Source organism: Silurus meridionalis, chromosome 23 (assembly GCF_014805685.1).
Source record: "Silurus meridionalis isolate SWU-2019-XX chromosome 23, ASM1480568v1, whole genome shotgun sequence".
Lineage (NCBI taxonomy): Eukaryota > Metazoa > Chordata > Actinopteri > Siluriformes > Siluridae > Silurus > Silurus meridionalis.
In genome coordinates, this window is record NC_060906.1 from 4,231,789 (window position 1) to 4,247,440 (window position 15,652).

The window sequence follows — 15,652 nt, forward strand, 5'->3', positions numbered from 1 at the left end:
TGGAAGTGCTACGGGCCCTTCCCCCATGCCAGGTGAGCTGGACCTTGTGGAGGTGTGTGGGAGAGTGGCCAAAAAACTTTCCATCGAATGGCCGTCTCAGCAGGTGCATTCCGACGCTGAGAGGGTTTTATATGACGGGAAGAGGCTGCCATCGCGCACTTCCCCAGTTAAGCAGCTGACCCCCCACCGGCCCCCCACCCCCGTAGAGCTGTCGGTGGCTAGCCACCACCACCCAAATTGATGAGCTGCTCTATCCTCCTCCTCCCCTTCTCTGCCAGGACGTACAGAAAGGCTGTCTGCCTCCCTTTTTCAGAAGATCTACCGCTCCTTGGCACTGGCGGTTAAAGCTCTGAATGCCACCTCCATGCTCACAGCTTACCAGGCAGAGCTCATGGAAGAGATGGGGAGGCAGATTGATGCTGGGTCGCCAGATTCTACCTTGTGGGTAGAAATCTGCGTCATTGCAGATCTCAACCTGCGTTCCTCTAGGGGAGCGGTCCAGAGCTGCGGCCGCAGCATGGGCCTCGCTGTGGTAGGCAAAAGGGCCCTGTGGTTGGGTTTGACGGGCTTATCGGAGAGGGAGAATGTAGAGTTCCTTGATGCCCCGATAGAGCCAAAAGCCCTTTTCGGGGCTGCGGTGGCGAATATGCGCCAGCAATGCGACCTTCGCAAGCGTTTGAGGCATGCCTCCCAAGAAAGCCTCCTGCTCGCCCTCCCCAACCCGCACGTTCATATTTCGCCCCTGCATCCAGAGAGAGACAGCCTGGTTTCAGGGCTCCTAGGCAACCCCCACCCCAGCAGTCAATGCCTGGGGAGGCTCGCCAGAAACAGCCCCAGCCCAGGAAAAAGACCTCTTTTGCAGAGGCAGCTGCTAGGCATCGCCCAGCGGACCCTCAGGGAGGGAAGAAAAGGCGGGCGACCCAGTGGTCTGATTTTGGGTCAAAAGAGAGGTGGCAGCACTCTCGGAGTTTCTGTAGCACCCCTCGACTCATCTCAGGAGTCTTGTCCTCCCCCTCCAGCGAAAAGGCGTTGGGGAGCGTTTCAAAGACTGTGTTCGACGAACAAAATTTCTCCGGTTGGAGTGTTGGCACCAGTTCCCCCAGTGCCCGGAAAGTTACTTCTCCCCTCTCCGCCCGCGGGGTTATGCAAGAGAGAGAGCAGAATGTTCCATGTTCGTCCAAATTTATTAAAGATTTGTTCTGTGCATCCAGGCAGTGGGCCGAGGGCACAGACGTGTGTGATAAAGAGAAAAGTGAAAAAATCCACACACGCAATAAAAAACTCGAACCAGAGTTGCAACCCCCGGCTCCACCGCCAGATGGTGCCACCGCGCCGTCTGTCAGCAAGCGCCACAGAGGCCCGCTCTCTGCTCGAGCGGAGAGTTGGCGCACATGCGCAGTTCGTCATTGGGTGTATTCCACAATACAGCGGGATATCGCCTGCAATTTGCCGTAAGACAAATTGATTTGGTCGACAGCAGAGGGCGAATCTGCTCAGGTTTTGGAAGACGAAATAACCTCCTTACTAAGCAAAGGAGTAATTCGATCGGTGCCGCGAGAGGACAGCCAGCTCGGCTTTTACTCCCGGTACTTTGTCTTTCCCAAGAAAGGGGGGGGTCTCCGTCCCATTCTGGATTTACGGAACCTCAACAAACACCTCAGAAAGTACAAGTTCAAGATGCTCACTTTGAAAGCTTTGTACAGTGTTATTCGTCCCAGAGACTGGTTTACGTTAGTGGATCTGAAGGACGCATATTACCACATAAGCATTTATCCGGCACACAGAAAATTCCTACGCTTTGCCTATCAGGGCACAGCCTATGAATATTTGGCGGTTCCGTCGGTTCCGTCGAAGCTGCACTGTCACCGCTGAGAGCATCGGGTCTCAGAGTGTCAGCGTATTTGGACGATCTCCTCCTCTGTGCTCCATCACGGCAGCAAGCAGAGGTGGATACGAGTGTGCTTCTGTCTCACCTGACTGGCTTGAGTTTCAGGATAAATGAGACAAAGAGCTGCTTGGTGCCTACACAGGAAATAATATACCTGGGTCTCAGATTGAACTCAGACCTGTATCAGGCTTTTCTATCAGAAGAGCGCGTCAGGTCGATTCGCAGTTGTCTCTCTCTTTTCCAGAGAAATCGCAAAGTGATGGTGACGTCACTGTGCTTACGCGCTCTCCATCACTGGAAAAATCGCGATTTTCTCGAGTCGGGAACCCCGCTGGGGGCTGTTTCCCTGAGGAAAGTAGTGGCGACAGATGCGTGACTCACAGGTTGGGGTGCGGTGTGCGAAGGCAGGATAGCGAAAGGGAAATGGCCCGTTTCGCTTTGGTGCGCACACAAACTTTCTGGAGCTGTTAACGGTGTTTCTAGCTTTGAAACATTTCGTGCAGTTTCTTCGGAGTCACCACGTATTGGTCAGATCAGACAACATGACGGCGGTGGCGTACATAAATCGCCAGGGCGGAACGCGCTCTCCTCGACTTCACCGTCTAGCGCGAGATCTCGTGATGTGGGGCATGGGGCATTTCCTGTCGCTGCGAGCGACTCATGTGCCGGGAATGTTGAATGCGGGGGCGGATCTCTTGTCCAGGGGAAATCCCCTGTACGGGGAGTGGTCTCTCCATCCTCAGGTGGTAAACCTGTTATGGGAGAGATTCGGCCGGGCCGCCGTAGATCTCTTCGCCTCGCACGAAAACACTCATTGCCCTCTGTTCTTTTCTCTGGCGAGAAACGGTGCACCTATGGGTGTGGATGCGCTAGCCCACCCGTGGCCAAACATTCTGCTTTACGCACTTCCTCCTCTAAGTTTGATCGTGCCGACTCTACAAAGAGTAAGAGAAGGAGGTCACTCTGTCATACTAATCGCTTCGAACTGGCCTGGGAAAGTGTGGCTGACGGAGATTTTCCAACTCCTGCACGATCGACCCTGGCCTCTCCCGTTGCACAGGGATCTCCTCTCGCAAGCGCGCGGAGAGATTTTTCACCCGGCACTGGACAGAGTAGCTCTCTGGGCCTGGCTCATGGGAGGATGAATCTCAGCGCTGGTTTGCCTCCGAGGGTGATTGAGACGATTCAGAATGCGAGAGCAGCTTCGACACGCTCTGCATATGATAGGAAATGGAGTGTGTTTGAATTGTGGTGTGCTCAGAGACATATCATCCCTTTTCACTGTTCTGTGGCAGATGTGTTGTGCTTTTTGCAAGAACCTTTGGATAAGGGCAGGGCTTTTTCAACCGTTAAGGTTTATCTCGCCGCTGTTTCTGCATGCCACGTAGGGATTGACGGTAATACTATCGGTCATCATCCACTCGTGTGCAGGTTTATGAAGGGAGCGCGGCGTCTGAGCACGTTCTTAAAGCCGCTGGTTCCGCCATGGGATCTGTCAGTGGTCCTGAGCGCGCTCTCTCAGTCTCCTTTTGAGCCGAAAGAGGAAGTATTGATTTAAAGCTCCTGTCGCTGAAGGTCACTTTGTTATTGGCTCTTTCTGCCATGAAGCGGGTTAGTGAACTTCATGTTTTGTCAGTTCATAACTCCTGTATGCGGTTTGCTTGGATTTCATGAGTGGCTCTCAAGACTAATCCGGCATTTATCCCTAAGGTGAGCGAGTCAGCTTTCGCCTGCAGACAGGTGGATTTGGTGGCTTTTCATCCGCCTCCTTTTTCCTCAGCGGAGGAGGAGCGACTTCACTGTCTGTGTCCTGTCCGTGCGTTACGTCACTATGTTGACAGGACAAAGGGTTTGAGACGGAGTAATCAGCTGTTTGTTTCATGGGTCGATTCCCGTAAGGGAAGTCCCGTTTCCCGACAGCGCCTGTCCCATTGGCTCGTGGAGACTATTATATTGTGTTATAATAGCGTGGGTCTCAACCCTCCGGAAGGACTGAGGGCTCATAGAACCCGAGGCTTGGCCACTTTGTGGGCGCTTTTTAAGGGTGTTTCGATTCAGGACATCTGTGCGTCCGCATGCTGGGCTTCGCCGCACACTTTTGTCTGTTTTTATAGGCTGGATGTCACAGAGCCTTCGCTGGCTCATTCAGTCCTGAGTGTGTAATATATATTTGTGTATATATTGTAGGTATGATTATATATACATGTATTTGTCTATATAGATGTGTTTTTGGTCATGTATACGTGTATGCGTAAGGGAATGACAACGAGTGATGGAAACATCGTGGTTCAGATGTTTGTCATTTCTCTCACTTTTCCACTCTCTTCAGTGAGAGGGATTATCTCTTTTTATCACATCTCTGAGTTGATTGACACCTGCTTCGGACAGCATATCTGCAATACGGGAGTTGTCTATATCCCATAGAGAGATACCGAACGAATGTTTGAAAGAAAACTTTAGGTTACTTACGTAACCCGGTTCTCTGATAACAGGGTGAGGTATCTCTACCTCCTCCTTGCAGTGCGGAGAAGAGATATGTGAGAATGAGGCAGGGACCGCCAGCAGCGGTGTATATAGGGAGGCGGGACTCCCGCATCACTGTCGTGATTGGTCTGTCAGCTGACAGATGTGGTGTGATTGATGCTTCCAGGATTGGTCACGCCCGAGGCGATTCCCCATAGTGAAATACCTTACTCCTGTTATCAGAGAACCGGGGTTACGTAAGTAACCTAAAGTTTTCCATATTGAAAATACTTAAAATGGCATTAATCCGTTCCAACCCTCAAAATACCCCGTTTTTATGTTTCATGTTATTAAATTGGAAAATACATTTCTGAATAACAAATATTGTATAAAACATAATAAAAAGAGTATGTAAAGATATAATAAGGTTTTATTCAGTGTATTTTTCTTGAAGATGAGACGACTTGAGCTAATGAAAACACTGGTGGTGTGTGTGTGTGTGTGTGTGTGTGTGTGTGTGTGTGTGTGTGTGTGTGTGTGGAGGGGCGGTAGAGGCGATAAGTGGAGGCAGAGGGAAAACTCGTTTTTAACTATCACTCCTGTACACTACGTATCTCTAAACATAAAAATTTTACTTTTTCTTCTTTGCTTATCTCAATTTTCATCACAATCTTCGCTTTCTGGCTTCGCTTCGCCCTCTAGCAGTGGTGTCTCGAGCTCGTACTTCAATTTTTTTGCTCGCGTAAAAAAGCAAAAAAATTGACCCAATGACCACTCGTATCTCGGACAACTCGTACATTAATGCACTCGTAGGTCAAGGTACCACTGTAGTTGTGAAAGGAAGGAGGAACACAGTGAACAATGACTTTTTTGGTTTAGATACAAGTCGTTGTAGGGCGTTGAGTCTGGGTGAAGGGAGAGCTCACTAACTCCAGTTGCATATAAGCACAGACAGGTTTCCAAAACTCGTGCTTTTTTATTTTTCTTGGCAACAGCGTTATGGGTTAGTCAAAGAAACTTAGAAATGAGCATCAGAAAATAAAAAGGATCCTTGGTCTCCACACACACAGTAATACCGGAAGTATGCAGTGCCAGTCTTTTCCCCAAATACCGCTTCGTTAAAGCCTGTGTAAAGTACATTAGTGTAGTGAGTCAATTAGCGGCTTATAGACAGGTGCGGCTTTTTTATGTTAAAAATAAAAATATTTGTCAAATTATATGAGTGCTCTTTATAGTCCGGAAATTACGGTAGTCTCTTTTAGACCACCAGTCTATATGGTTCTTAAAAGTGAAGTAGAGGATGTGTGTGGCTTTTAAATTCAGAATTGATGGCTTTGACTATGTTGTGGTTGTAAGTTCTGAGACTATGAGATGTTTTAAGTGTGGAGAGGAGGAGCACATTAGTTGTGTACAGATTAGATCGACTCTACTGTTTTAAACATCATTTTAATATTGTGAAGAGCTGTGTAATTAGTCCTTCTGGGGTTTCTGATCATGATATTGTTATTTGTAAAGTGTTTATATCAAATATAAGGTAAAGAGTTCCTTTTGGCATTTTAATGTAGCTTTGTTGAGTGATGCAAAGTTTAAAGATGTTTTTTTTTTTTTTTTGGGAGGAATTTAAATCAAACAAAGCGTGTTTTATAAATGTAAAACAATGGTGGGATGATGGAAAAGTTGAAATAAATGTATTATGTCAACAGTATAATTTCAAGGTCTCTAAAAATAGTACACAAAAAATGAAAGAACTTGAAGAGGAAATTGTAGAGGTGCAAACAATTTTGGAGTCTACTGGAGAACAAAATAGTGTTGATGTGCTCAAGTCCAAAAGGATGTTTCTTGCAGACCTGTTGGGCGTGAAGGCAAAAGGTTCATTGGTCAGGTCACGCTACCAAAACTGAACACAAATGGATGCCCCATCCAAATTCTTTTTTCATTTGGAAAGAAAAAATGGCCAGAGTAGATACATTCACTCATTGTGATCAGAGAACGGGCAGGAGCTTACAGTGCTGTCTGAAATAAGACAAAGGGCTGGAAGGTTCTATAAGGATCTGTATGGGAGTGAATATAAAGATGATGAGGAAATGTCTGCCAGTTTTTATCAAGGCTTACCGAAGCTTCCAAAAAAGTCAAAGGAGGCACTAGCAAAAAAACTCTGGCAAATAGATTAAGGGAAGTGATGGGGGACATCATACATCCTGACCAGACGTAGTGTGTGCCTGGTAGGTCTATTTCTGAAAACATTTTTCTTGTTGGAGATGTAATAGAGGTTGCTGGCCTATTGGGCATTAATTTAGGGCTCATCTCCATTGATCAAGAACTAGCTTTTGTTAGGGTTGAGCACCAATATCTTTGGAACACCTTTGATGTTCTTGCTTTTGGCCCAGGTTTTATTGAAGGAAAAAGTGTTATATAAAGACATTGATAGTTTGCTAAAAATCAATGGTGGTTTGTCTGTCCCTTTTAGTGTTAACAGGGGCATCAGACAAGGTTGTGACTCTCTGGAACACTTCACTCCTTAGCAATTGAACCATTATTAAACAAATGATGGTCTAATATAGAAGGCCTACTGTTACCTCATGTCAATCTGCAACATCAGATATCAGCTTATGCTGATGATGGAATGATGATGGTCAATGGGCAGAATGATATAATTACTCGAGTAAAAATCATTCAAGAGTTTGGAAATGTATCTGCTGCTAAAATAAAGTAAGAGTAATGCCTTAATTGTTGGAAAATGGGAGAAGGGGCCACCATTATTACCTGGTGGGTTAATTTGGAAAAAAGGAGATCTTTAATATGTAGGAGTGTTTATTGGAGATGCTGTCACACAAAAAAATAGAGGGCAGGTTAAAAAAATGAAAGTGGATTCATACACAAATTTCTTTTAGAGGACGTGTTTCAATAATGAACAATTTGGCTGCTTTAACATTGTGGCACAGATTGATATGTGTAGACACTTCTTCCAGTCTGCTTTCCAGATTACAAGCAACGCTGGTGTACTTTTTTTGGGATTGGCTTCACTGGGTCCCTTAAAGTGTACTTTTCTTGCCTGTGGAAGAAGGAGGTCAAGGTCTGGTGCATCTGTTTAGTAGACCTGCAACTTTTCGCTTGCAGTTTATCCAGAGACTGTTAACTGGGCCTGAAGTTTGGAGGAAAGTGGCTCAGAACATATTACAGCAGATCAATGGACTTGGACTTGACAGTACTCTGGTATTTACGGATCACAAACAATCTAATTTCAAAGGACTTCCTTCTTTTTATCATGGACTATTTAAAATGTGGGGACTTTTCAGATTTATCAGGGTTTGTAAAACAGAGTCATTGTTTTGGTTGCTTGAGGAGCCTTTGGTTAAAGGATCTCGCCTGACTTATCAAATGTGTTTGCCAGGTCTTTCATTAAGACTTTGTGGCTCTGGTATGGTAAAGTTAAGGAACGTAATTGATGTGGCTGAGCCTCATTTAAGTGATGGTCTTGCACTGGCCGCCATTTTAGGTCAGAGGTCCTCACGCCAAACTGAATTTATTTTAAAACTGTGGAAAAAAAGATCAACAGAGGAAGAATTAATTATGTTATAAAACTTTGCTGATGGAAGTCTGATTCCAGATATAAAATATCCCTTTCCCAAAATCACCATTTCTCCTGATTTAAGAGGTATGTGTAGCACACTGCTGGATATAGAAGGTCTAAAAGATATGGATCTGAGGGGTTATTTTTTAAGATTTCAGGAAAACTTTATTTTCTGCTTTTATTTTAGGATTGAGATATTGTCAAAAGCAGATAATAAAATGGCAGTTGATTAATTTTATTGTTGGACAAGAAAAAATTGCAATATATGTCACAAGGAGAAACAGAATTGAAAACAGACCAAATCAAGATGTTGTAACTGTTTTCAAAGCTTTTTTAAAAGCTAGAGTGAGTGTCCAATTGAATTTCTTCATTTTTTTCTGTGGAAAGATTTACTTTCGCTTTCGGATCTCCCAGTTTTTCGGATTTTTGCCTGCCCTTGGTTTTTGGATTTTTGGATAAAGATCCCTTTAGCTCTGTTCTCTGGCTCTCTACCTCAGTATGTTTTCGGACTCGCTTTATTTCCCTGACATGCCCCCTGCTTCACGCTCCCGGTGCCACGGATGTTCAACATTACCCCAGAGAGTGCCACGATTGTGTGTTCAAAGGTTTCGGACATTATTGCTTTCCTGCCTGTTCTATCCTCCTCACCCTTTTCTTCTACTTTAACCCTGTGTGTGCCGCGACTGTGTTTTGTTCTGAAGTATTCGGACATTAAATATTTCCTGCCTGTGCTAAAGCCCGGTCATGCTTGGTTTCCCCTGGCTCCGCAAGCACAACCCCCACCTAGATTGGTCCAGCGGTCGGGTTCTCAAATGGGGAACCTATTGCCAATCTCACTGCCTCACTCCATCTTCCCCTAGGCCAGTGTCATGCACCCTGGAGATTCCCCCTACCTCAGTTCGGTTCCTTCCGTCTATCATGACCTCTGGGCAGTGTTTAGCAAGACTCAAGCCTCTTCCTTGCCCCTGCACCGGCCCTACTATTGCTCCATTGATCTCCTGCCAGGAACTATGCCACCCCGTGGCTAGCTTTACCATCTTTTAGCACACGAGCAGGCGGCCATGACCCAATACATTCAGGACTTGCTGGCTTCCATCATTATCTGCCCTTCCTCCTCTTCAGCAGGCGCTGGGTTATTCTATGTGGAAAAGAAGTACAAGAGCCTCCGTCCTTGCATCGACTATCGGGGCCTAAATGGCATAACTGTCAAGAACCGGTACCCATTGCCCATGATGTTTTCTGCGTTCGACTCTCTCCAGGGCTCTATCATCTTCACCAAACTGGACCTCCGTAGCGCCTACCACCTTGTCCGTATCCGGGAGGGGGATGAGTGGAAGACGGCGTTCAATACCCCGTCGGGGCATTATGTGTACCTTTTTATGCCATTTGGCCTCACAAATGCGCCAGCGGTCTTCCAGGCGTTGGTAAACGATATTCTTTTAGACATGCTCGTGTTCTCACGCTCTAGAGACGAACATTTCCACCATGTGTGTTCGGTACTCGGGTGGCTCCTCCAGAATGTATTATACGTCAAGGCGGAGAAATGCGATTTCCATGTGTCCAGCACCACCTTCCTTGGATTTGTCCTTTTAGGCAATAACGTCCAAATGGACCAAGCCAGGATTCAGGCGGTAAAGGACTGGCCCCAATTACAGAGGTTTTTGGGTTTTGCCAATTTCTATCGCCGGTTTATCAGGGTCTATAGCTCCATCGTGGCCCCCCTTCACTCACTCACGTCCATATGTCAGGCCTTTAACTGGAACCCAGAGGCTGAACTGGCCTTTACCAAACTGAAGAGTCTTTTCACCTCAGCCCCTGTCCTAGCCCTTCCGGATCCAACCCGCCAATTTGTGGTGGAGGTGGATGCCTCAGATCTGGGTGTAGGGGCCATTCTGTTTTAGAGAGGTGCCCGTGACCACGGCCTGCACCCATGCGCATTCTTTTCCCACTGTCTCAGCCCAGCTGAACAGAACTACCCTGTTGGTAATCGTGAGATCTTGGCTGTTAAGTTGGCCCTAAAGGAATGGCATCATTGGCTGGAGGGGTCCGAAGTTCCATTTCTCGCCTGGACCGATCATCGAAATTTGGAATATATGCAGACTGCCAAGCGCCTGAATCCATGTCAAGCACGTTGGGGGCTGTTCTTCGGGCAATTTAACTTCTCCTTGTCCTACCGGCCGGGGTCGCTAAATGGGAAGCCTAATGCCTTGTCTTGTTTGCACTCCCCTGATGAGAAGGAACCACCACCCGACCCCATACTTCCCACCACTGTTACTGTCCGCACAACCCAGTGAGTGCCACGATTGTGTGTTCAAAGGTTTTCGGACATTATTGCTTTCCTGCCTGTTATATCCTCCTCACCCTTTTCTTCTACTTTAACCCTGTTTGTGCTGCGACTGTGTTTTGTTCTCAGTATTCAGAAGTATTCAGACATTAAATATTTCTGCCTGTGCTAAACCCTCCTTTCCTGATTCTTATCGTCTGGTGCATCCTGCATTTGGGTCCTCTCATCCACGCACCTGATCACCCAGGTTCTTGATGAAGAATTAATTGATGAAGAATTAACTTTTGATATGTTGTTAATTTGAGTTTTGGATTTATGTTTTAACTTTGCTTGTTTGTTTGTTTGATTTGTTTTTGACTTAAGTTGGTTTGTATGTATATTTTTAATAAAGGTGTATGAAATCTCTCTCTTTCTCTCACACACACACACACACACACTCACTCACACACAGACATACTCACACACACACACACACACACACACTTTCACACACACACACACACACACACTCATACACACTCACACTCTCTTTCTCTCACACACACACACACACACACACACACACACACACACACACACACACACACACACAGACAGTTTTTGTCACTGAATAAACTGTTTCAATATACACACTCATTTTAAAACACACACAGGATGTGTAATGTGTAGAAACTGAGAGAGTGAAGTGTGTGTCATTGTGTATCTGCAGGTTGCGTGATTGTGAAGTATCAGATGAAGGCTGTGCTGCTCTCGCTTCAGCTCTGAGATCAAACCCCTCACAACTGAGAAAACTGAATCTGTCTAGGAATAAAGTAGGAGACTCAGGAGTGAAGTGTCTTTCTGCTGTACTGGAGAATCCTCACTGTAAACTGGAGATACTAAGGTAAGATCATCTCTCCGAGAGTCACATGACCTGCTCCTCAGTAACACACATTCTCTAATAGTGAGACTGAAGCAGAGCTTTTAGGTTCAGCATCAATGTTCTGAGGAGGAACTTTATACTTTTTTTTTTGTTTGTTAGTTTAAATTAGTTAGTTTAAATGGTCAGTAATGTGAGTGTGATGGTCAGTAATGAGTGTAATGGTCTGTGATGTGAGTGTGATGGTCAGTGATGAGTGTGATGGTCAGTGATGTGACTGTAATGGTCAGTGATGTAAGCTTGATGCTCAGTGATGTGAGTGTGATGGTCAGTGATGTGAATGTGATGGTCAGTGATGAGTGTGATGGTCAGTGATGAGTGTGATGGTCAGTGATGAGTGTGATGGTCAGTGATGAGTGTGATGGTCAGTGATGTGAGTGTGATGGTCAGTGATAAGTGTGATGGTCAGTGATAAGTGTGATGGTAAGTGATGTGAGCGTAATGGTCAGTAATGTGAGTGTGATGGTGAGTGATGGTCAGTGATGTGATGAGTGTGATGGTCAGTGTTGAGTGTGATGGTTAGTGATGCGAGTGTTATGGTCAGTGATGTGTGTGTGATGGTCAGTGATGTGAGTGTGATGGTCAGTGATGAGTGTGATGGTCAGTGATGTGAGTGTGATGGTCACTGATGTAAATGTGATGGTCAGTGATGAGTGTGATGGTCAGTGTTGAGTGTGATGGTCAGTGATGAGTGTGATGGTCAGTGATGAGTGTGATGCTCAGTGATAAGTGTGATGGTCAATGATAAGTGTGATGGTCAGTGATGTGATGTGTGATGGTCAGTGATGAGCGTGATGGTAAGTGATGTGAGCGTAATGGTCAGTGATGTGTGTGATGGTCAGTAATGTGAGTGTAATGGTCAGTGATGTGTGTGATGGTCAGTGATGAGTGTGATGGTCAGTGATGTGACTGTAATGGTCAGTGATGTGTGTGATGGTCAGTGATGAGTGTGATGGTCAGTGATGTGAATGTGTCAGTGATGAGTGTGATGGTGAGTGATGGTCAGTGATGAGTGTGATGGTCAGTGATGTGAGTGTGATGGTCAGTGATGAGTGTGATGGTCAGTGATGTGACTGTAATTTGTCAGTGATGTAAGCAATGCTCAGTGATGTGAGTGTGATGGTCAGTGATAAGTGTGATGGTCATTGATAAGTGTGATGGTAAGTGATGTGGCGTAATGGTCAGTAATGTGAGTGTGATGGTGAGTAATGGTCAGTGATGTGATGTGTGATGGTCAGTGTTGAGTGTGATGGTTAGTGATGTGAGTGTTATGGTCAGTGATGTGATGAGTGTGATGGTCAGTGATGAGTGTGATGGTCAGTGATGAGTGTGATGGTCACTGATGTAAATGTGATGGTCAGTGATGAGCGTGATGGTAAGTAATGTGAGTGTGATGGTCAGTGATGAGTGTGATGGTCAGTGATGAGTGTGATGCTCAGTGATAAGTGTGATGGTCAATGATAAGTGTGATGGTCAGTGATAAGTGTGATGGTCAGTGATGAGCGTGATGGTAAGTGATGTGAGCGTAATGGTCAGTGATGTAAGTGTGATGGTCAGTAATGTGAGTGTAATGGTCAGTGATGTGAGTGTGATGGTCAGTGATGAGTGTGATGGTCAGTGATGTGACTGTAATGGTCAGTGATGTAAGCTCGATGCTCAGTGATGTGAGTGTGATGGTCAGTGATGTGAATGTGTCAGTGATGTGTCAGTGATGAGTGTGATGGTCAGTGATGAGTGTGATGGTCAGTGATGTGAGTGTGATGGTCAGTGATGAGTGTGATGGTCAGTGATGTGACTGTAATTTGTCAGTGATGTAAGCTTAATGCTCAGTGATGTGAGTGTGATGGTCAGTGATAAGTGTGATGGTCATTGATAAGTGTGATGGTAAGTGATGTGAGCGTAATGGTCAGTAATGTGAGTGTGATGGTGAGTAATGGTCAGTGATGTGATGTGTGATGGTCAGTGTTGAGTGTGATGGTTAGTGATGTGAGTGTTATGGTCAGTGATGTGAGTGTGATGGTCAGTGATGAGTGTGATGGTCAGTGATGTGAGTGTGATGGTCACTGATGTAAATGTGATGGTCAGTAATGAGTGTGATGGTCAGTTATGTGAGTGTGATGGTCAGTGATGAGTGTGATGGTCAGTGTTGTGAGTGTGATGGTCAGTGATTCTGCAGGTGGGATCCCTGAGCGTAAATGAGATAAAGGACAGAAAAAAAAGAGAAATACTTCAGAAAGTAAAGGCTTAAAGAAACTAAGTACAGTGGTACCTCGACATACGAGTGCCCTAACATACGAGTTTCTTGAGATACGAGTGGTCACTCGGTCGAATTTATGCTTTGATATGCAAACAAAACTTGAGATATGAGCTCGAGACGCCGCTGCTAGTTGGCGAATCGAAGCCAGAAAGCGAAGATTAAGAAGAAAATTAAGATAAGCAAAGAAGAAAAAGTAAAATTTTTAAAGTTTAGGGATACGTAGTGTGCAGGACTGATAGTAAAAAACGAGTTTTCCTCCGCCTCCGCTTATCGCCTCTCACACACACACAGACACACACACTCACACTCACACACACACACACACACGCCACCGGCATTTTCGTTAGCTCAAGTCGTCTCATATGAGAGACCAGTAGGGTGAGCATGGTGTGTAGAGACGAAAGCGGTTGGCGTGTTGCCAATTTTCCAGCGTTTTTTTTTTTTTTTGGAACAATTTCATGTGTCTGCGTACCAGCGTGCCTGTGCGCGTGCGGGCGGGAGGGTGTTTGTGTGTGTGTGTACTAGCGTGCCTGTGCGCAGGCGGGTGTGTGTGAGTGTTAGTGTGAGGGAGGCTGTTTGAGAGTTTGAATCGCCGGCACGGCGTGCGGGTGGTGTGCGGGGTAAGTGTAGAGGAGTGTGTGAGTGTAGAGGAGCGTGTGTGTGAGTGTAAAGGAGTATGTGTGTGAGTGTGTGAGTGCAGAGGAGTGTGTTTGGAGTAAGTGTGTGTGTGTGTAGAGGAGTGTGTGTTAGCGGTTGGAAATGTGGTGGGGAATGAGAATATTGTCTCATATTTATCACATATTTATTTATTATTTCATTTATTAAGTCACCCTGAATTTTATAATATGTGATATGTGTAAATAAAGTTTTGTAAAAGTAATCTCATCTCTCCCCTCCCCCCCTTTTCTCTCTCTCCTCCATCCCTTCTTCTCTCCCTCTCCCCTTTAACTCCCTCTCTAAATCCCTCTCTCTCTGATGTGTAATGTGTAGAAACTGAGAAAGTGAAGTGTGTGTCATTGTGTATCTGCAGGTTGTGGGAATGTGGAGTATCAGATGAAGGCTGTGCTGCTCTCGCTTCAGCTCTGAGATCAAACCCCTCACACCTGAGAGAACTGGATCTGTCTGGGAATAAAGTAGGAAACTCAGGAGTGAAGTTTCTCTCTGATCTGAAGGATGATGAACGTTACAAACTACAGACACTGAAGTGAGTAATCACATCAGTGTTATTTACTACATTAGTGTTATTTACTACATTAGTGTTATTTACTACATTAGAGTTATTTACTACATTAGCGTTATTTACTACATCAGTGTTATTTACTACATTAGAGTTATTTACTACATTAGCGTTATTTACTACATTAGTTTTATTTACTACATTAGTGTTATTTACTACATCAGCGTTATTTACTACATCAGCGTTATTTACTACATCAGTGTTATTCAGTGTTATTTACTACATCAGTGTTATTTACTACATCAGCGTTATTTACTACATTAGTGTTATTTACTACATCAGCGTTATTTACTACATCAGCGTTATTTACTACATCAGTGTTATTCAGTGTTATTTACTACATCAGTGTTATTTACTACATCAGCGTTATTTACTACATTAGTGTTATTTACTACATTAGAGTTATTTACTACATCAGCGTTATTTACTACATCAGCGTTATTTACTACATTAGAGTTATTTACTACATCAGTGTTATTTACTACATTAGAGTTATTTACTACATCAGCGTTATTTACTACATCAGTGTTATTTACTACATTAGCGTTATTTACTACATTAGTGTTATTTACTACATTAGTGTTATTTACTACATCAGTGTTATTTACTACATTAGAGTTATTTACTACATTAGCGTTATTTACTACATCAGTGTTATTTACTACATCAGTGTTATTTACTACATCAGTGTTATTTACTACATTAGAGTTATTTACTACATCAGCGTTATTTACTACATCAGTGTTATTTACTACATTAGCGTTATTTACTACATTAGTGTTATTTACTACATCAGTGTTAATTACTACAATAGCGTTATTTACTACATTAGTGTTATTTACTACATCAGCGTTATTTACTACATTAGTGTTATTTACTACATCAGTGTTATTTACTACATTAGTGTTATTTACTACATCAGTGTTATTTACTACATTAGTGTTATTTATACATCAGTGTTATTTACTACATTAGCGTTATTCACTACATTAGAGTTATTTACTACATCAGTGTTATTTACTACATTAGTGTT

General features: G+C 44.4%; 1 protein-coding gene across 1 annotated transcript in view; it reads left to right on the forward strand.

Moving 5' to 3' along the window:
• LOC124377357 overlaps window positions 1–15,652 on the forward strand; it is a 291,851-nt gene that overhangs the window by 273,822 nt on the left and 2,377 nt on the right. Inside the window, exon 10 of the mRNA XM_046836793.1 lies at window positions 14,413–14,586. Within this exon, the coding sequence (XP_046692749.1) occupies window positions 14,413–14,586 (174 nt within the window). The remainder of the gene's footprint in view (window positions 1–14,412; window positions 14,587–15,652) is intronic.